The 26294-nt window shown below is 43.7% G+C and overlaps 2 protein-coding genes across 10 annotated transcripts in view; one reads left to right on the forward strand and one right to left on the reverse strand.

Annotated features, from left to right (window-relative positions):
* Positions 1 to 2851, forward strand: part of DEGS2 (delta 4-desaturase, sphingolipid 2) — a 30888-nt gene extending 28037 nt beyond the window's left edge. For 2 of the 3 annotated variants that reach the window (XM_039536886.1, XM_039536884.1), the window contains one exon: positions 87 to 2851. In XM_039536886.1, coding sequence (XP_039392820.1) covers positions 87 to 233 — 147 coding nt within the window. In that variant the 3' untranslated portion in view covers positions 234 to 2851. The remainder of the gene's footprint in view (positions 1 to 86) is intronic. The other variant, XM_039536885.1, reaches the window with a different exon arrangement.
* A 247-nt stretch (positions 2852 to 3098) lies between these two features.
* Positions 3099 to 26294, reverse strand: part of EVL (Enah/Vasp-like) — a 214473-nt gene continuing 191277 nt past the window's right edge. For 3 of the 7 annotated variants that reach the window (XM_039536877.1, XM_039536875.1, XM_039536876.1), the window contains exons 6-15: positions 25399 to 26289; positions 23316 to 23545; positions 21714 to 21835; positions 14410 to 14470; positions 11646 to 11709; positions 9473 to 9539; positions 9313 to 9372; positions 6091 to 6157; positions 5583 to 5640; positions 3099 to 3705 (exon numbers count right to left, since the gene is read on the reverse strand). In XM_039536877.1, coding sequence (XP_039392811.1) covers positions 3668 to 3705; positions 5583 to 5640; positions 6091 to 6157; positions 9313 to 9372; positions 9473 to 9539; positions 11646 to 11709; positions 14410 to 14470; positions 21714 to 21835; positions 23316 to 23545; positions 25399 to 26289 — 1658 coding nt within the window. In that variant the 3' untranslated portion in view covers positions 3099 to 3667. The remainder of the gene's footprint in view (positions 3706 to 5582; positions 5641 to 6090; positions 6158 to 9312; positions 9373 to 9472; positions 9540 to 11645; positions 11710 to 14409; positions 14471 to 21713; positions 21836 to 23315; positions 23546 to 25398; positions 26290 to 26294) is intronic. The other 4 variants (XM_039536879.1, XM_039536878.1, XM_039536880.1 and 1 more) reach the window with 4 other exon arrangements.

A 26294-nucleotide genomic window follows, 5' to 3' on the forward strand; every position in this document is an offset into this window, starting at 1 on the left:
TACATTGGGTAAAACACAATCTAAGCTAGATCCAGAAGAACCTCTGACAATGCAATGCTGGTTAAATGGTCTCTTGTTCTTTTCAGGTGAAGAAGATAGCAGCAGAATATTATGACAACCTTCCTCAGCACCAATCTTGGTGTCGAGTTCTCTGGGATTTTGTTTTTGATGACACCATTGGTCCTTATTCACGGATTAAGAGAATATGCAAACTAGCAACAGAAAACCAATAGATTTGCTTTAGCATCGTCATTAATAATGTAAAAAAAAATCCATTTTTTGTGGACTGAGTTTTCAGAGCTAAAAATTATCTGAAGTAATATTTCTATGCACTTACCTTTTCTGTAGTACCAAAGGTGACAAAATATTGAAGCAAACCACAGGCACTGTCTTTTAGAATTCTGTAAATTTTATTAAAAGGATTTTTGCTTATGTAACATTGCTCTTTGGCAGGATATCACACATGTATGTTTATAGCAGAGGCTACATAGATGCACCATCCTTTGTATCTAGGTGAAACTGTTACATTTTAAATCCACATTAAACATTTCCTCCCCCCCTTTTCATCAGGACCATGCATGTGTGGCATGAGAGTCAGGTTAGACCTGTTCTGTGGTGCAGAATGCTTCTAATCTTTGGAGGAATGGAGACACATACTTCAACAGGTGTTTGGCTTGTCTTAACAGGTCAATGCAAGCAGGAGGCAGCCTAGATTCAAGAGCAAACTCAACCCCTTGCTTCCTTGGATGGATGAGGGCTAGGGCTGTCTTATACATGCTACTTCAAGTACAGTCATCTCTGAGCTACATCTTGGTTTCTGAGCAGATTACAGCTGGGTCAACAGCTGCTGCAATATTGCTGCCATATTACATGGGTTTAGGAAGGCAGGGATTGACCCAAAATGCAGTAGGTGGAAAAACCCCTGGAATCTTATTACTATGAGCAACACAATGGTATGGTTTGTCATATCCAGCGAAGTTGTGTTCTGGACCGTGACTGTACAAATGAAGATGGAACTTCATTTCCTATTCTCATAGGAATCAACTTAATCAATGTAGTGGAGAGATTTCTTTTCAGTTTGCCAAGTACACTCCCCTTGAGACCTCAGACCTGATGCTGCTGAACATGTGAGTCAGAATAAAACCCAGCTCATTCAACTTTCTCTGGCATTAGTTCTGCAGGGCCAACCTCCTGCCTGTAATGTTTGTAAGTATGATTCAATACATATAGTACATATGCATCTGTTGAATAACAATAGTGCCATTATGCCTGAACACAGAACCACGTTCCAAGAGGAGATCAGCCACAGCCTTTCTGGAGCTAATGCACTCAGGGAAAAGCCATAAGCTCCTATTCTCTTGGATGTGCAAGCTGAGAAACAGGGTTTCTACGACTTTCAATTAACATCTTATAGGACAACTGCACTATGTGCTGAACTGTTTTCATTTCACTTAACAGACTAGCTCAACACTCTTCTACAATGTTACCTTACTATAAAACATCTGTGAATCATTTCATTTGTACAGAAAAACACACTGTACATAAATGTCTAAACTTCTGCTATTTTTTAAACATATCCATTCTGCTTCACTGTGTCTTGCTGCTTTCAATTTACAGTATAAACTAGCCTGGCACATTTCTTAACCCTGCCTGAGAGACTTGTGGAAGATTAGTAAACTGGATTGCTATTAAGTAAACTTCTAACATTACAAGGCACCCTTACCCTCTCCTCATTTCTTGGCCGTCTTTATTTACTATTAATCAAACCATCCTTCCTCTGTTGTACCAGCTACTACCTCATTACATGCCTCTATGCTGCTTTTTCTGTTAATTTAGCACTGCTCAAAGAGAGGCCAGAAGACTAAATAAAATACTATATGTTCTTCAGCTTGGGGACCAGCTGATTTGACTTCACTCAAGAAATAAGAAGTTCACACAGTGCAAGAGATCTGGGCTTTTAAAAAGCTGACTGCAGGAGCTACTGCTTCAGTAGCAGTTGTGGGTAGAAAACAGTTTTAATAAGAAGTGAGCTCAAACTGTGCGATTTTTCTCATGCCATTCAAAATGATCAAGGGCAGGAGGATAGAACAAGGATTCTGCTCTTGTAAATCTTAAACAGACCTAAGTTAGCAGAAATTCTCAAGCCTATACTTGGCTGAAAGAATGGCCTCTACTTGCACAAGAAGTAAGAGCTGAGTGGTCAGGCACTGTTGGACTTCAGAAAATAAAGGGCAAGTACTGGGTACCAGCATTGCCTCCAGGACTGCAGTGTGACAATGCAGAGGTTGAAATGCCCAATTTCAATTGAAATGTTGTCTAAAGGCAGCCCCTAGGCTTTGCCTGTAGTAGGGTCATGTGAGCAACCATGGGAAATTTTTAGAACATCAGTAAAGCTGCACCAGCGTGGCTGGCGGGGCTGCAGTTATTAACTCTATCACCCACCCTTGCTCTGAGTAGGCTGCAGCCTTCTTAAAAACAGAACAAAAACCCCTTTACAAATTAAAAGTCAGGGAATGGGGTTGTGGTTTTTTGTGGGAGGCAGGAAGGGAATGAATGAGAGAGTGGAGGGGTTAGTGGTGGTCTGAGTGGAGCAGTGGGACACTGGGACCAACTACAGGTCAGTAAATGCTACTGATGACAATACGAGCTTGCAGGGCTGTGGCAGACTCTGGGACACAGTATTTCCAGATTCTAGTAGCCTGTTTGCAGTCTGGCCCTGGTCAACATAGACAGCAGGCAGAGGTAAGACCCTGTGCCTCAACTGCTGCAGGAAGATGGGGCTAGCAGCCAGCTGTTCCCCACCTGGAGCTGCTGCACAGTTGGCATTGCACCGCTCTGAGTGGTCAGGGAAAGGGGAGTAGGTAATGAGTTGCCTGCTTGGCCAGATTCTGATGCGCAGGTTAATGCTACATTGACAGGTCTCTCCTGCTTGTTTTATTAAAAATGAATGTTACATGAGATTTCACAACATACAGGCAGCCTTGCTCTTGTGTTCTCAGCAGAGCCTCCAAAACCAGCAAGAAAACACACCACAGCAACACAGTGAAATTAAAGTGCAAAGCCAGAGCAACTAATGAACAAAACCAAAAGCAGGGCCATATGGACAATAAACAGTTTATTACCAATATGAACACAGATACCTTGGTGCACTGACGTACCGTTTTAATATTGTGATAACTCTGAGTCAAAGACCTTGTCGGCTGACAACTAACATGTCTCTGTTTCTTCTGGTGATGCCACAATACATTTCTGTTGGCAAAGGGTCTTCATTTACATTGCAGACTACCAGTAAAATTACTTTGAAGTCATCTATTAAAAGCAAATGGTTCACATTTTTTCTTACCTACTACTAAAAAGAAACATAATACATTTAAATAAGCAAATACAAAATACAAAAAAGGCTGACAAATCTGATGTGCCGTGTCAGATGAAATCTAAAAAATCCAGAAATTTAAAATTTAATATTTTCTTTAGATTAAGACTTTTTAAAATGAAGCAAATCCAAGGCAGCAGCAAGCTTCAAAATGTGCTCAGTCTGCTAATAAAAAGGGTTTAAGAACAAAGACAGTGCAGGTGTCCTCTTTCACCATCTTGCATGACCTTGGTACACTTAGAAATGATCCAATCTTCCCAGCATCCTTAGTACCTCGCAGATGCTGTGCAGTCATTATGTTGTACTGATTCTACTCAACTCCTGCCTTATGGCTGGAAAACCAAACCAAAAGGTTAATTCAGACAACTACTCCCAGTGACAGGCGGTAAATACTCAGAGCCAAAGGCAGAGGTAGTGTAAGTTATACACTGGTAAGAGGATGCGAGTAACTTGCATAGCAAAGGGGCAGAAGGGTGGGATTGCAGCTGGGGAAAAACAAGAGGACGCAGTAAGAAACTTGTGTACGGAAGGTTGGAGGGGTGAAAGCGCTGTTCTCTTTCGTACCTTCTGACACACACCTAATTGTTGCTTTTCCTGTTAAAATTTGCCCCAGGGGTCTCCCAAATTGCACTCCCTTGTGTCTGCTACCGCTTCCATTGAAATCAAAGGCAAACCTCCCACTGATTTCAATGGCACCACAATTAGGCTGCCTTACACCACCAGTATGTTGCCCCGAACCGCAAATCTTAGTCAAATAGTATCAATTTTTTCCAATGTCTTTTAACAATACATTATTGTAATACACACACAAAAATAAGGTTCACATTTCTATAATACTGTTTAGTGCTTTATAAGTTAAGCCTCACACTGCCCTTGTGTGTACATATGTACAGGTCAAGTATTACAGCGTAGGTCATACAGCCAGGTGGGATCAGAGCCAAAGAATTCTGACTCCCTTTCCTCCACCCAACAAATGGACCACACAGTTCATTCTATGCTAGTGCTGATGTGCATGGAAAAGTCTTACACTTCCTATTGACAATCGCAGTCTATAGAAATTCGTATTCTTTTTTATGTAGTTTCATAATCATTCTAGAAAACTATTTTGCTAGAATATGTTTAAAAAAACAAGCTTATGAGACAAACAAATCTTCTGAGATTTAGATTATAATCACTGCAGCTGTGGGGAAGGGGGTTTTGGCCCCAGTGTATGCTATTACACAATTTGCTGGATGCATTGTGGGGATTTCTCCGAACCATCACCCTGATACACCAATGCTCTGATATGGTACCACCTATAATTAATAAATACTCATACAGGAAATTAGGAGGAGTTGTAAATACTAAATCAAGATTTCTTTTTGCTTCTTTTCAGTTGCCTTAGCAACAAGTTCAATGACCCCAGCAATTCTGCAGTGGAGTGTTTTTATTGCTGTATAAACAATATCCTTTGGTCTTGGAACAGTACTAGGTCATGGGTGTTTTCTCTGCTAGAACAGCAGCCAATATCGGAATCTAGTCAGTTTGTTTAAGGTAGGGCAAAACTTACTGAATGAACAAAGCCACACACATGTGGAGAAACTCAGTTTTGTTCTATGTGAGGATTTAAAACCCTATTGTATTTACCACAGGTGAGAATTCATAGCATAGCAGAGTAACTGAAAGACCAAGGACAGCAGAACTTCCTTCTTTCTGGTCTACATTTAAACCTGTGCTGGCTGAGCTTTGAGCATCTCAGTTAGATATGCATGAAAGAGTGCAATCTTTGTATTGCTGGTAAAAATCCCTTACATGAAGCTTTGATGTACATACACAGTTGACTTTGAAATCAGGATGCCAGGTAAAAGCTATGCCATCCCCAAAAGGCAAAGCAAAACTGCTGAAAAGATTCAGACTGAATGCCTTGTGTTCAAGCTTCAAAACAGCACACACAAACAAGGCATGTAAAAATGCAACTGAGTGATCAAAACTGAGTATGGGTAGATACTGCTGTCTCTTGTGGTTCCACTCCAGCTTCTGAGCAATAGTCACATCCATACTTGTCACATCTATTTCATATCTACATATAACTAATACATATTTAACAAAGAGCTTCTTGGAAAGTAGTTGTAAAACTACTCTCTGTAGCTTTTATTTTCTTATGTGTTGAATTGGAGTGAAATCTCTCAGGATCAAACTTATCAAAATCAATTATTTTCCTATTTCTTACCATCAATTATCTCTTCTTTCACTTTGTGTAACTCTCTTACAACTTCCTCCAATATTTCCTGATGAGACAAAACAAAAGGTGTGTGTTAAGAATTCCATGTTCTCCATTATGGGCTGGCCCATATAGATGATAAAAACCCACTACTTCTGCCAGCTAAATAACTTTACTCCTTTAGGTCCAGTGATTCTATGTTCTGGACCTGTGTTCTGACTACCAAAGGGCTTGAGTTCTGTATCTGCTGATGTACAAGGGAAGAGGGGGTGGCGTTGCTGCACAAGCATTTTGATCCAATAACGGTGGGACTGTTTCCCTCTGAGCTTCAAGGAACCACTATGATCTACTCTGATCTCCTCCATACTAGGAGTTTGTAAGTTTGGGCAAACAGAAAGGCAAAAAGTGATGTTTCTATTTTCATTTAGCCTGAACAGTTGCCCTTCATGTATGACAAACACAAAGGGGAAAGACAGCTACCCATATCAAATTCCCTATGCTCAAAACACCCACTCACTTGTTTCATTCGATCAAAATCTAAGGTATCCATAGCCACATCGTTGCTGCTGCTCACGGGCTTCATCCTTGAGAAATGGAAACAAAGGATAAAAGTGCAAATCAATTCTCTGCAATGTTTACTCAGCCATGTGGTGTTTGCTACTGTCATTACGATTGAAGTATGTTAATAGTCACTGGCTGCACAACACCTAGACCAGCAGTTCACAACCAGGGGTCCGCAGCCCCCCGGGGAGGAGGAGGGGGGCTCGAGTTGAAGTGTGGGTTTCAGGGGGTTGGGGGCCCTGCAGCTGAAGCCCCGAGCCCCAGTGCCCCCTGGGGGTCTGAAGCTGGGAGTGAAGTCATGGGGGTGAAGCTGGGTGTCCCCAGCTCCAGTTGGGCTGAAGTCGGGAACTGAGCTGTGGGGCTGAAGCCCCGAGCCTCCGTGTCCCCTTTGGGGCTGAAGCCAGGAGTGGAGTCACCGGTGGTAGAGCCACTGGTAGCCCCGAGCCCTGGCGCTCCCCGCAGGGCTAAAGCCCTGAGCCCCAGCATCACTCATGGGCTGAAGCTGGGAGCAGAGCCACAAGGCTGAACCCGGAATCGGAGCTGTGGGGCTGAAGTTGTGAGAGCCCCGGAGCTCCCCACAGTCTAAAGCCCTGAGCCCCGGTGCCCACACAGGGCAGAACCCCAAGCCTGGAGCCCTGAGCCCCCCCACCCCGCAGCTGAAGCCCCAGCCTCCCCACCCCCACACGGGGTGGGAAGTCCAGAGCCCCAAACCCCCTCCTGCCACTGGGCTCTGGAGTTTTTAATAGCATGTTGTGGGATGGGGTAGGGATCTCAGAAAGAAAAAGGTTGAGAACCCCCGACCTAGATGAAATCCCAACACAGCTTTTGAGTAGGTTAACTTTTTTAAAGTTCCATTACTCCCTCTTGTGCCATTCAGGAGTATTCTGCAGTCAGCGTATCTTGCGAAGCAAGCAGCACTCTACTGCGATAGCAGACTGCAGCTGATCACTACCATCCAGCAAAAGAGCTTGTTTTCTAATCTTAAAAGGCAGTGGAGAGGCTGAGGAGTGAATTAAAATGTAACACTTTATCTAAAGAGTTCTGATCAATAATATTACGTTCTAGATAGTTCTGTGGCTACCGTAGGGTGCAGTCTTCATGGCTGTTAATTATTTACAGTGACAAGGCGGGTGAGGTAATATCTTTTATTGGACCAACTTCTGTGGGTGAGAGACAGCCTTTTTGAGCTTACACAGAGCTGTTCTTCAGGTCTCAGAAACATTCTCAGTGCCCAGACCTGAAGAAGAGCTCTGTGTAGCTCAAAAGCTGGCCTCTCTCACCAATAAAAGATATTACCTCACCCACCTTCTCTCTCTAACAGCCTGGGACCAACATGGCTACAACAACACTGTGTAGTTAGTGTAGCAGTGCTGAAGGTTTGCAAGATCAGTGTCTGACTCAAACATCTGAAAATTAATTCTCTCCTCCACACCTGCATTTCCTATAAAATAAACACTGCCTTGACTGCTCAGGACTTAGTCAGCTGCTAAAATAATGGTAAAACCAAAAAAGTGATGTTTGCTTAATCTAACCGTGTTAGGGAACGTAGTCAGCAATCCATCCCATTGCTAAGTCCTGCCTTAGGCAGGCTGAGTGGTAAGGCTGTGCAGCACAAGCTGTGTTTCTTGACCCAGTGTCCCAAAGACTTCAGGTTTGTGTAACTATACCTGAGTCCCGTCTCTTTTCTATTGCCAAGGGCACCACAGTGAACATTATTGAGAGTGCTGACTTTGTTAGAGTTAGAGAGGCTTGCTTTGTTAAAACAGCCAGTAGAGGTTATGAACCCTATTTTGAAATTGGTGACTCTTTATGAAGTGTTTTAGAAAAAGATCAAGTGGCCTATGCCTAATGAGAACATTTCAGCATTGGCTCTGCTATCATCTTTATGTACAAGTTCTTTCTTAGGCAAGTCTTGCATTGATTCCAGTAGGCCTTTAGCCCAAGAAAGAGCTGCACAACCAAGTCCTTCGTGTTTCCTAAATTCTGATCCTTACGCTGCTCAAATGAGCTATGGGCAAGATTATGAATGGGGTTTTCTGAAGGGACTCAGTCGTGGTCTCACTCTGGTTGTGGGCAAATGCCCACTGACTCTGCTGGAGCAGATTTGACCCTGGTCTTTCACACAGTACCCACAGACATCTGCCATCACCCACTTATTTTTCTATGTGTTAGCAACACTGTTGCACAAAATAACAGTCAAATAAGGGAAAGTGTTTGTTACTGAAATGAGTAATTTAAAGCACCTATGTCCAACCCCTAACTTATCCCAACAACGCTCAGAGCTCTATACGATAGCCGCATTGTGGTACTGGCCAGGGACTGGAAGGAAGCCTCTTTCTAGCTTTCCAATGTCTCACTTTAACCTTTCATTACCTGGGATCAACGTATTGTGCCTGTAATTTGGCCATTTGGACGGACGAGTTTTGTTGGACTCCTCCCTTTGACTTTCCCGCCTACAAAACCAGACCGTTCCTGTCTCCTCTTTCCTGGGTGCCCTCTCTGGTGGCTCCTATGCTGCAGTCAGCTTCATTTTCCCTTCCCCACTCCTCGCTGCACCTGTTCCTTACTGCATGCAAAAATAATTTCTCCTCTCCTGGGTGCAGACCCCCCCGATAGATTCTGCTTTTGAGTGTTCTCAGATGCTGGGCAATGAAAGTGTCTCCTGTTAGGAAAGATCACCCTGCAAGATCTGTTGAGGAGGGTTCTTCTGGCTGTTAGGTGACAAAGAGACCCACCAGGCAGGCCCTTGTTTTCCCTGTGGCACAGAATGCTCCCCATTCACCCAGGAAACAAGAGACAGGGCCCCAGTTTAGGAAAGTACATAAGCATCACTTAATCTGAAGCATGTGCTTAAGTCCCATTGACTTCAGCGATACTTAAGCAAATGCTTACTTGAATGAGGGCCCAAGGACAGAAATCATATGGCAGTTCATGGCACTACCACTCACTCCCTGAGCCAAACTTTCTTTGATATCAGGCATGGCAAATTAACAACCACTCCGCCCAATTGAGACCAGCCTCTGCCTCAGTGTTAGTAAAGCAGCAGACAAGAGCAAATCACAACAGGCTGAGGACAGTCACGACAAGGACAAATGAATATTAGTTGCTGCCCGAACAATGACATGATTTCCCAAAGGACAAGCTGAGACAGTTAAGAAGCCAGATCATTTTTCAGTACCTAGAAGATAGTTGGGATTGTGTGGGGCTCTTAGCTTCAAGACTCTTCACTGATGGATTTCTATGGCAATGGAATGAAATAAGACATGAATTGAGCACATGTTATGTAGATAGCATGCTGATAGTCCAGACTATTCTAGAGAGTAACCTGTGCAGCTCACCTAGAGAGTAATGAAGATACAGGCTTTTCAACGGAATTGCTTCTTTCCCATGGCTTCTTCCCAGGGTCTATAAAGTAAGAATGAAGAATTACTATTAGTTCTTTTTTTTCCCCCTTGCACAGTAAAAACATGAAACTGTTTTTCTTATATATTTATTTATTCAGCTGGGATGGATGCTTTACAGAGCAGGATAGGCTAGCAATAAAGAATATTAATGACTGCCGCTTTTAACTGGGACAGTATTAGTAAAAATCTATGCAGAGGAGGGGCAATGAAATTCGATCCCCTTAAGCTACTGCCAACCAGTTAAGTGATGTTTAACCTCATACTAAAAAGATGTGGAGTTCTGAGTTTTGCTTTTTTAATACAAAAATCACTCAAATAGTAAAAGAAGAAATATGGAATACGATGAGTATAATTTTAATTCAATTACAATATTTTCATTTAGTTTTTCTAGACTTTTTTTTACATTTAAAAGGGCCTCTTCTCTTAATTGAGACAACTGTTTAATCAAAATGACAGACATACAGCTCTCCAGCTGGGGACCAGGGGCCACTAGTGGTCTCCGGATCCTTCCTGGTGGTCTGCAGTATGAAGCATTTTGAGAATAAAACAGTAGGGTACAGGGGAGCTGGGTCTACAAGAGGCTCTCATGTTTACAAAGTGATCTACAGAACAAAAAAAAGGTAGAGAATCCCTCTGATAAACCCAATTAAGTAGATTCTGCTGCGTGTGTCTAATATGAATAAAAATGCTATTTACACTTTATAATGTTTAGTTCAAATGTCAATGGGACCACAGAATTGTAATGTATTCGGATATCTCAGAAGGGATGGCAGCATTACAGCTACGCAAATCACCATGGAGGATTTCATATGGTTCAAGTTACAAAATGCCAAAACCACTGTATATTTTTACAAAACACTCAGCCAAAAATACCCAATTTTTCCTGCCTTGGTATCTCTAGGAGGAGTATATAACCTTCTTTCATGGAGTACCTTACTATGAGCGCAATCTTTCTGATTCACGTAGACTGTACATGAGTAGCCCCACTGAAGTCAATGAGATACAACTTGTGTGTTTAAGGATTTGTAGGAACACATGAGCCCCCCCGAAATACAATTCTTAAGAGTATCACTCAGTTCAAGAGCTTAGAAAGCCCTAAAATCCTACAGCTCATCCGTATGCACCCTTTCGATCTGATCCTTCCTCATCGTCACAGCAAGCAAACAATGCCTTCTGTGTTCAAAAGTGATGCTGGTCTGAGGGTCCCAAAGGACCGACTAAGGCCCGGTCTACACTAGGAAATTAGATCACTATAACTATGATGCCCAGAGCGTGTGTGAAAAATTCACATCACTGAGCAATGCAGTTAAACCAATCTAACCTCCGTCTAGACAGCGCTATGTTGATGGGAGAATTCTCCTGTCAACCTAGCTACTGTGTCCCAGGGAGGTGAAGTAACTACGTGGACGGGAGAAGTCCTCCTGTTGGTGTAGGAAGCATTGTCGCTGAAGTGCTACAGCAGTGGAGCTGCCGCTGCTATGTTTTAAATGTAGATAAGCCCTAAGTGCTCATTGTAAGGCTTGTAAGGCTTACAAGGCCCAGGACCGTCATTGACTTGTAGATGATCTGTTATTTAATCTCTGGTTCTCAACTTCATCACTGAAAACCATGTTAAGGGCCCAATTCTGTTAGGTGCCGAGCCTCTCTAACTTCCTTTGTTTGGCATGGCACCTTGTGGGATCAGGCCCATTGTGATTAGCAATTTCATTAAGGACCAGATCCTCAGCTGGTATAAATCAGTGCAGCTCCCCTTAATTCCCATAACAGAAGCGTATGTAGATACAAACCAATGGGAGATCTGACCATTAGGAACCAAGGTCCGTATCCCCAAAGGTATTTAGGGGCCTAACTCTCATTGATTTCAATGTGTGAGAGAATCTGGGTCCAATCAAGTAGATTCACTGTTCTGTCTTTATGCTGATCAGAGAAGAAAATTCACATTCACCCTTTATTGCTCAAAAGAGATTTTAAAACAAAAACTATTCGTAGACGTTCTGTTAGTAAATCCCCCTTACTCAGAGCTAAGATAATGAACCCAGATTCCAATGGTAAAATGTTTCACTGGATTAAGGAGAAGATGAAGAATGCTAATAATTAGATTTAATACCTGAAGAATTCTGCTGCTGGCTAGGGCCTCGTGTGACTGGTGAAGGCGAGGTGCTAGCATCTTCCTAAAAAAGAAAAATAAGATATTTCCTAAATTTCGACTCAACGTTTTTCAAGTGAACAGTCCCTGATGGATGTGATGGACTGTGCTCTCTGTTCATCCACAGCACAAGCGGTGTCAGTGCAAGCTTCTTGCCCACGTGCCTCAACCCTGATGTGAGGGGAGCACCTCAAAGGTGAGATGGCAGGTCACTCCCAAGTCCATTTAAATTCTGGTCGCTCCACTAAAACCGGCACGGGGGAACACTCGGATGGGTGGTGTTTTCTTCTTCTTTTTAATGGGAACACTTTTCTACTAGGAACTCACCTGAAGTCCACCAACTCAGGTCACTGAACAGAGGGCAAACGTTAACATCCCATCCCTACCTACCAACTAGGGCTGGACTAATGCTCGTGACTGAAAAGTGTTGGCTGCCGTTGCCCATCCTTCGAGCTAACCAATCCCCAAGTTCAGAAACTGACTGTACTGCTGGAGAAATACAGGCCCAGATTCTGGTCTGTTATCCCCATATAATTCCATTGATTTCAGCTGGATTGCACAGGAGTAAGTGACAACAGGATTTAGACCAATCTCTCCACTAATGATGGTAGTAGCAGTTTCAGTTTATTTAGCTATCCTAACTAGGACATTAAACATTTCTTCGTAGAAATTGGGCTGACGTCACTGGGCTTTACATAAGGGTAACAAAGAGCAGACTCCAGATTAATGTATTTGACCTGTAAATATTATTTAAGAGCTTTCTGTGACAAAGCACTAAACACGTCAGCTAAAATGAAAAAGCAGTCAGTTAGTTTGAATGGCTGCTGGCTTTGCATTAGGCTTGATAGAAGGCACCAAAACAACAACAAAGGCATTGCAAAGTTGTTATTGTTGCACAATCAATGGGTGAATTCCAGAATCATCACACTAAGGAAGCCCTGTTAAAATGTGACTAAACTAAAGCTCTGAGTGGAATATGAGCTAATGGCAAAGCAAACGGCAAAGCAGACAGTAGCATTTAACAGCTGAGGGAGAGCAGCATCTGGGTAATTGTGCCTTTCATTTTTAAGTAAATGATTCAAACCCAGGCTTCAGGAAAAGCTGTGAGCAGAGTGGATGGCTATAGAGGCAGCCTCAGCCCTGCTCACCTAGCTGGGGGTTACACACAATGGCAGCCTTCATACTCACGGAGTGCAAGCACCCTCAGCACTGCGGTTGCAGCAAGCCTCTCCAAATGGGGTGGGAAGCCCTGGGGCCATGCCCCGAAGAGGAGAGGGGAGCAGGTGGTGCTTTGTCTTTGAGGCTGGTGCTCTCTGAAGCTGTAGCGGCGGTGCGCCTCAGGCATGATACCTCCGGACTTTCCTGCATTGGGAGTGAGCCTCCACAGCATGGGGCTCTGCCTTAAAAGGCACTACAAGGCCATAAGCCAATAGCAACAGCGCCAATGGGCCCAATCGCCTCAGCAGAAAGGCAAAGGACTGCATGGGAGTGGTGACTGCACTACTCCTGTCCTCCTAGACATGCTGCCTCTAGGGGATGTCTACACTGCAATCAGAGAGGTGACTGCAGCATAGGTAGAAATACCAGCTAGCTTTGATCTATCTAACTGAAATGACAATGGCAGCGAACCCACAGCAGCTTGGGTTGTCCAAGCCTGCCTGGGACCCTGAGTATGTACTCAAACTGCTAGTCCATGCTGCCCCGGCTTTGCTGCTATTGTCATTTGAGCTACCTAGATCAAAGCTAGCTCAGGTATTTCTACACATGCTGAAGTCACCTCTGATTGAAGTGCAGACATACCCTAGGTATGGAGATCGGTGGGGAAGCTCTCCTGGGCTGTAACTGTTCTGTGGATTAACAAAGGACTTCAGTCTACTGGCTGATAATGCAGCTCCTTTCACAAGCACCAAGTTCACTTTAAAATGCAATCAAAACCGAAGCCCTCATTTAATCTTTTAGAGGACAACTGAAACATCCAGCACACGGACAGAACAGTTAAAACAAAAACGCACTGAACCTACTAGCCCCTCCATGAACCCAAATTTCACGTTGTTTGATCTACCAAACTGAAACAAGTGGATGCTTGATGGTATAGAATGCATTTACAAAGATACATTACAGCTTTTGAACAGCTCAGTGGCTAAAGTACTGTCCCCATCCCCATTAGAAACCTGCTTTAAATGTAATCTGTCATCTGCAGTGAGCTGATTTTTGCTTTAGCGAGGGGTTAAGTAATCTACTTTCCAAAGCCATCGTGTATGATGGATGACACAGGCTAGTTCAGCTGATATCTGCTGCCCAGGGATGCAACGAGCTTGAACTAAAATATGTGGAACAGATTTGAGATGAGATGCTAATAGGATGTACCACACAAGAGGCTTTTCCTTTTGGGTGGCACAAATATTCTTGAGGGGTAAATGAGGGGAAGCCTCTTCAACCTTAAAAACACCACTGTGAGCGTAGTGCAAAGAGGCAACCACTGATGTGGTTTAGGCAATATCTGGTCTGTGAATAAATAAGAAGGGATTCTTGTTTCTAGGTACACTGGAGCAGCTGAATTTAGCTTGGGTTTGGTTGACTGTATGAACATTTGCTAGTCATTTTATTGTGTGTGCAGTGGGCAAGTATTGTGCTGCCAGCCTTCAAGCGATTGCAACTTATCAGCTAGTTTGGGAGACCCCTTTTTGCTTCACAGACACACAATACTGGTGAACGTTTCACTTACGTTTTGGCTTTCCTCTTCCTTTTTGTCAGCTGGCTTGTCTGACTGTGATGCTGCTTTCCTCCTTTGCACAGGGGTAAAAAAGTAGGACAAAGTCAACCCTTTAGAAATGCTTTTCTTGCACAAGGCTTCTATCGTCATTTGAAAAGATTGATTTGTGCCTTGGTGAGGATTATCTTTTACTGCTGTGGAATTTCTCTAGCAGAAGACTGAACCTGTTGGCTGCACAGGATTTGACCAATGGTTAAGAATCCAAACTAGGTCTCTATGAAGCAGGATCTTCAGGCAGGGGATCAATATTTTGAGTCAAGGTTCCATACAGAAGTACAGGGTTGTACAGTATAAAGGAACAGGGGTAAGGAAAATAGACATGGCATTGAGCAACTAAGAGGCAATTTCTTGCAAAGTGTAGGGCTGCTTCTATAATAAAAAAAACTGGCACATAGGCTACTAAGGTGGATGTTCTAATACTGGGCCAGATTATTTCCCCCCTAAAATCCATATGCCAAGTGGACTCTCCATGTACAGAACTCACTCGTCCTGCTGCCCCCACCCCTGACCCAGAGAGCGCAATCTGTAGGCCTGAGGATCTGCACGTGGGCATGGAGATGTGGGGCTGGGAGAAATGCACATTAACCCCTCCACACACACACACACTCCCCACCAGCCTCGAAGGGCATCCACAGAGCAGATAGTGCAGCCTGGGGACACGTTTACATTTCTGATGTGCCAGAATCTCCATTGAGCGTGGACTCCAAGGTAGCAGGGGGTGAGGGAAAGCTCTGGCTGCCTGGAAGCCAGGAGGGAGCCAGAGCCAGTACTCGGGCCTGGGCTTTCACATAGATAGCCTTGTGCCTCTGGTGGATCCTGGGAGATTCTGAATGCCTCAAAGCCAATCCAAAGGCTGTAGAACTGCTAAGCCCTCAGGTTCATGGTACCTGTAGCGTTCAGGGGGGTTAGAGAAAGTTAAATGAAGAATACTTGAGCTGAGATCTGTATTCCTTTGTCAGCCTGAGAGAGGTTAAAGCATTGCTCTCTGTGTGGCTCAACAGGTAAACAGGTTACAAACCGCTGTGATTTATAAGCAGGCTTGGAAGGATTCGATTTTTATCGGTAAATGTGGGTAAACATCAATTTCAATGTACACATAAACCGCTGAAAATATATGTCCACGCAGAATAATCTAAATGTACAGATAGTAAAGTAAAGCAAAGTAAGAAAAATGCTGCTTGGGAAGTTATTAGAGGTTAATTTAAGGCTATTTACTTTGTATATTTTGACACGTGATGACGACAACTTGTGATTTAAGAGTTATAAAGCTTAAACTTTTTGAATCTCAACGTCTGCTGTCACTAAATAATTATTGTCTGCTCTCCGCCCCCCGCATTATTTTGCACAACTGCAAAAACTGAACTCAATAAACATGTAAAACAATGCTTAAAAGCAAACACTGATATTGTCTATTGAAATTATAAATAAAAACAAAATTGAATTCTGCCAAGCCTATTTATACAGGAGCAATCCTGTCCTGGCAGAGGGATGGGACAGTGGCCTAATACGTCACTTCAGTCTATCTTTGTTCCTATGAGGGGCATGGTACAACTTAAGCATAGAGGGCTAGGAAAGTGGGAGAAGGAGGTTCTGGAAGGCCTATGACCGGTCTCCTGCTCTTGCCCTCAGGACATAGACTAGCACTTACATAGCTGGACTCTGCCAAGGGGCTGGAAGTGAGGGAGCCATGGCCCTTGCTCCTGGCTAGTAGTGTCAGTACAAGAGGAATTCTGACTGAACTAGCCACAGTGTCTCTGGGAGTTCTTGCTGTTTAGGAGTTCACCAACTCTCTCTAGAGAGGCTTACAAACCACAATGTAGCTCAGATGAAAGCAAGTATTGTTCAGTTTCTACTGTCTTTTTCTTTTTAGTACATTAGCCACAATGATAATGTGATTCCTGAGGAGTGGGAGCATGCACATTCGATTCTCAAGCTCTGCTTAATGTCTAAAAGCACTAGAGAAAACATACCACATTTCTATCCTCGGCAAAACTCAGCGCCCAGGTCGGGGGAAGTGTGGATTGTTGGCGGTTTTCATTTATTCATCAGCATAATTCCTTGCACTTACATAGTGCTTTACATATCCAAAGTGCTGTGCAAACACCATCTAATTAATCCTAACAAAAACACCCACTCTACTGTTCATACCGTTTTTTATAACAGTTTAGCTCTATTGTCATGAATGGAGTCACTCCTGATTTGCACCAGCGTAACTGAAAGCAAACTCAGGCCCACTGCCTCTTCAAAGCATAACTCACACACTAAGAATTGACAGTGTAGGTGCATCTGGGATCCTCCTTTTCCCTCATTCTTTACCCCTCACCTCCTTTTACAAGTGTTCACCCTTTTCACTGGGGCACAAACTTCCTGACTGCCCTGTTATGTGGCCAGCAGTAGTGAGCCCAAGATGTCTTCAAGTGCAACTCAATTTAATGGAATGTTGCAGTGTTCTTGTAGCCCTGTTGGTCCCACAATATTAGAAAGACAAGGTGAGTTATTCACTCTCAGAAAAAATTATAAAAGACAAAAACGCCATGCTACCTGTGTGTGAACACTTTTCACAAAGTGATCACTCCACATCTGATCTCTCAGGCCTCATCCTCAAAGGAAACATGAAAATCACTTTGCTAGACACTAAAACTTCTGGATTTAATAAAGACACTGGATTTATGGTTTATCACAATAATCCGTAACCCGCTTTTTGTCCTACGACTGCAGAGGTGTTAACTGTCCACTTCACACTGAATGGTCTCTTACAATATGTGTTAATTACTTATGCTAAACAATCTATTCCACCTTGTTTAGCTGTTGGAATTAAACACCAGTGGCTGGCTCATGTCAGCTGACTTGGGGCTCAGGCTTCAGGGGTGGGCTATTAAACTGCTGTGTAGACATCCAGGCTCAGGCAGGATCCCAGGGCCTGGACTCCAGCCCAAGCCCGGACATCCACACTGCAGTTTTATGGTTGCGTGATCCCAAGTCCTGTGGCATGGGCCAGCTCGGGTGTTTAACTGCAGTGTAGACAGATCCACAGAGCACCTTTCCCAGACCCAGAGAAGAGCTCTCAATACATTTGAAAGCTTCTCTCTTTCACCAACAGAATCAGGATCAATAAAAGATATTACCTCACCCACCTTGCCTCTTTGATGGACTGTGTGAGCTCTATGGGAGGGCTGTATTGTGTGAATGCTACCTGGCAGCTGTTGGAAAATCCACCTCATCTGGGGCATAAGGCTCTCAACCAGAAAGATTCAGGGATGTTTGATTTCCTACTTTAGATTATTAGGTGCAATGCAGCTCCACATGCCACATGGATGTTGGCTGTGATGACTGTAATCCATCAAATACTCCTCCACCTGCAGAAGCCACTTCATTAGATTTTTCTTACACTAAACTGGCAGCATTTTTATTTAGTTTCTGACTCGGAGGCCAGCAACATCCACCCCACAGAAGGAAAATAAAACCCCCCACAACTCTCAAAACCAAATTCCAACTCCCTTAGCAACTGAATAGGAAAGATCTGTGAAGGGATTTCCCTTCTTCCTGTTGGCAGGAAAAGCCTCACAGATTTCAAAAACAGAGGTGGTCCATGTAAATCCTGAAAAAGCATGAAACTAAGATCTACCATGATGTGTGACTGGTGTGTATGTGTATTGGAGGTGGGGGACGGGGTCAAGGAAGTGTTTATATAGTTTTAGTAGCATTAATAACTTTACTGTATTTGATATCTGCAGGGAATTACCATAGGCGCTGACTCCATGGGTGCTCCAGGGCTTAAGCACCTGCTGAAAAAGAATAGTGGGTGCTCAGCACCTGCATGGACAGATTAATCTTTTGTGGGCCCTGACCCCTGCTCCGAAGCCCTGACCCCGCTTGGCCTCTTCCCCCCCCGCCACAAAGACCCACCCACGCTTAGCCCCGCCCATCGCTCGCATGGGGACGGCGGAGTGGGGAAAGCAGCAGAAAGCAGCACCCACTGGCAAAAACCAAAGTCACCGCCTGGGGAAATGACAATTCCAGTGGTCAGAGGTCTTGGATCTTCTAGATCCTTCTGTGGACCAATGCCAAGAAAAGCACTGCGGGAGTGACGGGCTGATGTTAGATTTAAGTCCTAGTATCTTGCAGAAAAATTAACGAGGCTAGAAATGATAGTGATTTGTGAGACAGCACTTCATTCTGCTTTGTTTCCACTTCAGTTCTGAAATGATTATAGCAGTGGCTATCACGGGAATCACTAAGTCTAGAAAGCAATGCTTTATATCACCTGAAACCCAGCTTCTCAGATACTGTGCCTACCCTGGATACATTCCATCCTTAGCATGCAGACCTATGCTGAAAAATGGGGATTCTGTTGATCTTTCCATGACTTTTTCTTTTTTAAACTGAACTCACACGATACAAAAGATTTTTTTCTGACTGCCAGCCCTGCAAACACAACCTGCAACACAGGAGTCAAGTTCTCCTTGCACCTCGTACATCATCACCAGTAACAAAGTTCTGCAGGTCACAGGAAGTCCTCACTCACACGTGTGTAACTGCACTTTGTTCAGATGACATTCTCAGTGGACACCTCTGCAGTTTTACTGCCTTCAATGGGTTTGCACAGGTGGAATTTAATAAACAATTCTTCTGACGACTCCCACAGGGGAACAGAACCTGCGGCTCACTCAGTCTCAGCTGTGTTGGTTGTGCAGTGCTAACAGGAGTAAAATGTAGGGAAAGCTTATTTTTGTCACTGGAGTGAGCACATATGACTCTGCATACACCAAAGGTCCAGATCTCTTGACAAAAATAGATGCCACACTTAATTAGCCACTTTCTTAGATTAGAGCCACACATTAAAGATGTACATTTTGGGAGGCTTAATACTTCCAAGCATAAGAGAGGGAGTCTTTCCTTAATATCTGGAGTCTGTCTAGCCATCTGTTCTGGTTATTTATACAGCGCTAGTCCCTGGGCCAGATTACAACGTCTAATAGAACAGTTTTACTCTTCATTCTTTATTTACACCAGCACAAAGTGAGATCAGAATCTGACCCACTGAATCCAGTGAATAACTATTCGAATTCAAATGAACCAGAGATAATTGTATATTTGGCATTTTATATTATTAATAACCAGTTTTACAGGACTGTACATTTACATGGTACTTTACAACCGCCTGTCTTATGTGTGTAGAGTGCTGGTTGAAACCAATAGGAGCTGGAGAGCTGTCTGGACTAATTGAATAAGAAACATTTTCTGCCCCAGAGAACATTATTTAGCCCAGGAGTAGGCAACCTATGGCATGTGTGCCGAAGGCAGCACACAAACTCATTTTCAGTGGCACTCACACTGCCCATGTCCTGGCCACCAGTCCGGGGGGAGGGGGGGGTCTGCATTTTAATTTAATTTTAAATGAAGCTTCTTAAACATTTTAAAAACCTAATTTACTTTACATACAACAATAGTTTATTTTTGTATTATAGACTCATAGAAAGAGACCTTCTAAAAATGTTAAAAGGATTACTGGCACGCAAAACCTTAAATTAGAGTGAATAAATGAAGACTTGGCACACCACTTCTGAAAGGTTGCCGATCCCTGATTTAGCCATTTCAAATGTTTGCTTTGTAATAGTGGACAGGTTCTTATTTATTCCTCTCCTCCTCTTCCTGCATTTTTACTCTTTCCCCGTTTGCACTTTGTAAAACAATAAAAAAATCCTTTAAGATAAACTCAAAAGCCTCTCTGACACTTGGGAGCTACAGGCTGATAAAATGAACATTACAATGGAAGTGGGGGGAGAGGGGGAGAAAAAGCAAAGAAGGGAATCAGAATGATGTGATTTTTAAGGTGTGATATCTCATGTCCTGCCAAGGAATAGAAACACTTGTGTGGACTTGCTCAAACATATTTAGGACCAGTAACATTTAATTGGCACATATAATCAGTAAAAATAATTGTCAGCGCCAGGTAATATGTTATTAATAATGGTCAAAGGATAATTCAAAGGTGTAAAGTAGTAGAGAGAATTTTTTAAATCTGTAAAGGATATAATGTTATGAGGGAATTATTTATTGTACACGTTTTAAGATAGGTGGCAACCTATGGCGGGAGAGGTTTCTAAGGAAAGAGAAAAGGGAGGGGAAAAAAGAATTAACACAATTAAAATTTAAAATGTAGGCTCTAGTCCTGTAATTGGATCCATGCAGGGGGACCCTTGCACCCATGTGGATCTGACTGCAGGTGAGGCCCATAGAGAACATCCTGCTGGCAGTTACCCCAAACTAACCCTCTGACTTGAATAGGATTGTAGAGGAGTAACTGAGGGCAGAATTTGCTTACGTCTTGAAAGACTTTTGGGTGAGATGTGCTTTGCTGGTTCAACTAGCCTGCACACAGAATTGGGCATCTATTTCCACTCAATCGTGTCTATGTTCTCTATGCAACAGGCAGTACATTTTGATTTCCAGCAGCATAGAGAAGCTGCAGTGACACCAAAAATCAGATGAATGCATCCTGTACTGCAGTACTACCCCGTAAATACTCCTATGTCATTGCTAATAACAAACATTAATCCCCCCGCATGGCATTGATTTTGGAAAGTTATTCTTTGGGAATCCAGTGAGCATGACGCACATGTGCTATGGTGGGACTTATCTGCTTTCAATCCTGTGTAGACTCATCAAGGAATCTGCTTAACCTGGCATCCTAGCTGACTTGCTGTATTCGCTGGGTAAGACGTACAGTGGCCTTTTATTTCACTACCTCAAAGACTACCAATATGCAATCTTGTTATTGCAGTTTTGGATACTTTTTTGGTCCATTCTACTCGATATACCCCACAATAATGATCTTCCTGGGGCTCTGTTAAAGCTCATTCCTTTAGAACACAGCAGCTTTGATGTAGATTGTAAACCAGCAAAGACAGAGAAAAATCAGTAACTCCTAAAGCTCTCTCCCCCACAGAATCTGCAGAAACAGCTGGAGCAGCTCAAGCTGGCTTGACACCGGGGCTGGCAATACCTATGCTTTTACTATGTCAAAAAAAAAAAAATGGGGTCCAGGGTCCTGTGTAGCACCTACACAGGAACAGCAGTGTGGCAGGCTGTTAACCTGATCTCTTGAACTTCCACAATACTATATCCCACACAGAGTTTTGCCAGTTTCAAAGAGGCCTTGGAGCTACCCGATTGCTAGTAGCTACCGAAAGCGTATTGTTCCACAGTCTGCTGGTGCACTTGTTCTAGAGTTTACTTTAGGACGAAGTACAAACCTTTTTGCCAGTAATTTATTCATTTCTTCCATTAGTCCTCCTCCTCCTCCTCCACTACTTGTTCGATTGGCATCGCTCTTAGAGGCCCCACTGGGGCTGGAGCCTCCTGAACCATCTTCTGGCTTAAGACACAAATCGACATTGCAAGTCACCAGAGGAATTTATTGCAAGCACCTGCCCTTTCTGACTAGCTTAGATAATCACTAGGAGCAAAGCACCATGATTGCAGCTTGCAGTCAGAGGCAGAAAGCACAATGGGTCAGAATGGAAGCAAATGTAATTCAGGTCAAACCCAGTGGCTAATTCACATATTAGGATTGGGAAACCCACTGTAGATTTAGTAAATACCTGAGCAAATGATGAAAATGACAACAAAATGATTCTGAATTTCTGGTGAGATTATGCAACCCTTACTCCTCTCAGTGAGCACCTACTCACACACGGGCTGCACAATCAAGCCTTTATTTGATCAGTCTAGAGTAGTTTTAACTACTGATCATCATGGTTGACAGCATACTACTAGTGAGTGTTCTACAGGATACATTGGAGAGAAACCAATTATGTCTTAGTGATATGAGAAATCGATGCAGGCACCTGCTAGTTAATCTTCACTGCGCAGTGAGGATCAAGTGTGAATTACTGTAAGAACAAGTCAGAAAAAAAAAATCAACTGGAAAATTTTCTCCTGAAAATTAGAAACCCAAACACAGAAATCTGCTTTAAGGACTGTTTCTAATGGACAAGTGGCCACTTTAAAGGCCCAGCCACATTGCACGTGCAGCTCAGCAAAAGGTAAGTGCAAACGGTCATCAATAGCCACTGAATGTGCACCTGCAGTAATTGTGTATATAATTCGGTATGCAACTATGCACCTAACTTATTTAAAAATATGACTCTAGGAGTGAAATCCTGGCTCCACTGAAGTCAATGGGAGTTTTGCCATTGAATTCAATAGGGCCAGGATTTCAGCCTACAGGTTTCCAGCCGGGGGTGAAAGTAAGGCGGTACGGGCCGGTACGGTGTACCAGTAAAAAATGGCCACCGGTACCAGCCTGTACAGCTGACTTTAAGTCACTGCCTCTTTTGTGCCCCCCCGTTGGCGGCGCTGCCGGGTCCCTGCTGGCAGGGCCACCAACGGGGAGGAGGGGAGGCAAAAGGAGCAGCTGCCCTGGGGCCAGCGATTTAAAAGGGCCCAGGGCTCTGGCTGCCACTGCCGGCGCCCCGGGCCCTTTAAATTGCTGCTGGAGCCCTGGGCAGCGCGGGTCAGGCAGTGCAGATGGGCTGGCTGGGGGATGCTGACCCCCAACCCCGTCCCCTCTGCCCGAGGCCCCGCCCCTTCTGGGGGAGCGGGGAGGAGCCGGCCCCGTACCAGTAAGCGTTCAATTTTACTTTCACCTGTTTCCAGCACAAATCTTCCTTTCAATAACAGCCTGTACAAGCCAGTGACTTTTCACGGTCCAGGGAATGGTCACTTAAAACACATTTCATTGGGGTTTGTAACGAATTCTGAGTATCCATGAAATAGATTAGCAGAAGGTTAAATAAAGCTAGGTCAAGCATTCCTCATTCTCCAGTGAAGGCCAGACTGTGTGAAAGCCTTACCCGTTGTACTCTCCTGAGTTTGGCACCAGCCAGGGCTGCTGCTAGTCCTGACATTGACCCATCGTCAGTGCTAACCCCGTGTCCCCCACCTGCCGGCAGTGGAGGTGGGGGAGGTGGCGCTGCTCCTGAAGGCGGAGGAGGTACTGGCGGGGGCGGCGGAGGTGGGGGCCCACTGGACGAAGCAGGGATTGTGGCAGCAGTGGAAGGATGACCAGGTGGAAGGATGGGACCTGAAAAATACAGAAGATTAAATAAAAATAAAGAACATTCTCCCCCATCTCACATACAACCTGTTCTCTTGTCATTGACAGTTGGGTGAATGAAGGTCTAATGACATACAATCAGAAGAATGATACTTGGTGAGTATGTCAATGGTACAATATCTGCTTTTTAGTTATCATCAGCACCTGTGTCCTTATGCAAAACCCCTGTAACATGTAACCACCACCTATCCCTTCCTCTGGTCAGGCTATTGTTCTGTCTTAACACAGAGTACGCTTTCTGGTTTACGGTTGGGATCTCTCTTCTTCATTTAAACTTTTCAGATGCAGATAAATAAATGTTATCAACTAACTCTGTCAACGTCCACTTTTCAAATAAAATCCTGGTCTTTTGCTATACATTTCCAAATAACTTCCTTTTAATGAAATTTGTGTGGCTAAATCCTATGTCAGCCTTTGAAAATTAAGGAGCACGTGTTCAATTTTAGCCACCGTGTAGCAGCGTCCTTCAATGGACAGATTAGAATAGGTTAACGCCTCTGGTTTATTTCTCCTATTTATAATGGGACAACAAAATGAGTATTCCATCAATGGTACCTTACTTAGAATTACTCCATCTCAAAGGCTTCTGTTGCTATTCAGTCACAAACTCAATTGTGCAACAAACATTAATTTGAAAGAGGTTTTTTTTAAATTGGTTTAGAGGGAAAATTTGGGAATGATAGTCAGGCAATACAGCCTGATTTTCTATCTATTTAGTTTTGTTTTTTTAATAACGTCACCCGTCATTGTGGTCAGAGATAACTGCTAACATTATGGGCACAACATTACTCCTGCTAATAACTATGCTCACAATGCTGCTCCTGCAATGAACTGTGGTGTTATTAGCAGCACATCAGCTATTTTCCTACCTATTTGGGCCCACAAATGAGATAGCTGGCAATTCACCCACAAAATTAGAGGCAAGGCTGAGGCCTGGCTGAAAAATAATTTAGATTATAAATTGCCCCCCCTCAAATATAATGGGCAAGATATTCCAGTTTACACCAACGAAGTAAGTGTGTTGAAGAAAATGGATATATAGTGACCTACACCAGTTGAGGGTCTGACCCAACAGAGGCAGTTGAAATATCTGGAGCAGGAAATTTGTCAGTGGAAGAAATATACAAATGTTTCCTTAGTTCTCTAGGCACATCCATTTAAGCACAATATGGTTATACAGAGAGATGGGTCCAACTTGCAAAACCTGATCTGGATTTTGAACAGGCACAACACAGAGCTGCTCTAATCCAGGCATTTTAACAATACAGGCCATATGCAAAATATAGATCCACACGCAGGGCTAGTCTACAGTAGAAAAGGTTTACTGGTTCAGCTATCCTGGCAAACCCTCCTAGTTTAGATGCAACTTATATGGCTGAAAGAGTGCTTTTGCAGGTCTAGCTTATACTAGTTCCTCAAATGAAACAAGCCACACTGGCAAGATCACTTTTTCTGCATCTACACTAGGCCTTTCATCAGTAGAAAAAAACGTTAAAAATATTACACCCTTAACTGTCATTACTACACTTTCAAAAGTTTTGAGAGAAGATCTGGCCTCAGACTTTAAAAACATTCTCTCCCCAAAGACTGGAGCATTTGGATATGAGGTTTTATGTCAAGTCCACCACCAGTTATAGCACTAACTTTCCATACCTTTTCCCTAATTGTCTGAATTATCTGGTGCAGTAGTATTAGTCTTTGTTTACTCAAGAGTTTTTCCCACATATTGTCCTGGGGGAGAGCAAACTGGGCTTTATGAACAATCAGGTCAAATCTAAAGCTCTTTTAACGGTTATAACTAATTCAAAACAAGTACTTACTCAAGTGGGAAATGGTTGATGAAGTCATGAAAGGAGGGGTCTTCTTGGACAAATTCACCTCAGATACAGCAGCATAAGCGGGAGGTAATGAAACAAAGTGTGACATGGCCTGGTACAATTGCTTTGGAGGATGAGGTGAAGGTTGGGAGGACTGAAAAGAAGCCTGGATAAAGGAACCAGCATGGCTGGTTATAACTGGTAGCTGAGAGATGGGTACAGTTTCTAAGTATGAGAAGAAAGACCCATCCACGCTTTTTACCTGGGTTTTAGAGGAGTTTAAAGGAATTTGTGTGGCTAGAGGTTCTTCGGGCTGGCCATTCAGGCCTATCTGAGGTACATTTGCAGAGGCTTCTTGGACTGTTATATCTGTAGATCCCCTGATTCTGCCATTCTGGACAGGAATCACAGGAAGGACCTCTGGAATATGCGGCGGCAGGACAAAACCCTTCTGCACGGGGGACGTAGTTGTTACAGGAGAAGAGGAAGACTGAGGAGAGTGTGAAAGAGAGGAACGTCTAACAGGCTGGTGAGGTGCGAATGGAAAATGGGAAGGAGGCTCAGGCGGTGGGGACAAAGAGATCTGTTTGATGCTTTGTGTTACAGTCCTGTGGTTTGGCCACACTGGAGAGGAGAAGGAACCCAGGGAGGGTGAGAGCTCAGAGGCAGAATGTCTGTGACGAAGCTGTGGGAATCCTCTGGCTCTGTTAGAGGATTTGAAAGAGGATTTACTACTGGACTCGGGGATGGTAGATGCTGAAGAGATAACGTTGGCATAAGATGGCGGTGGTGGGGCAGCACCAGCGGAAGTAGAAGCACTGTAGTTACTGTAGTCAGGAGGAGGAGACTGGCAGTGGGAGGGGGAAGAAGACACTTTTATCTGAAGGGTAGAAACTAAA

Source organism: Mauremys reevesii, linkage group 4 (genome assembly GCF_016161935.1).
Source record: "Mauremys reevesii isolate NIE-2019 linkage group 4, ASM1616193v1, whole genome shotgun sequence".
NCBI lineage: Eukaryota > Metazoa > Chordata > Testudines > Geoemydidae > Mauremys > Mauremys reevesii.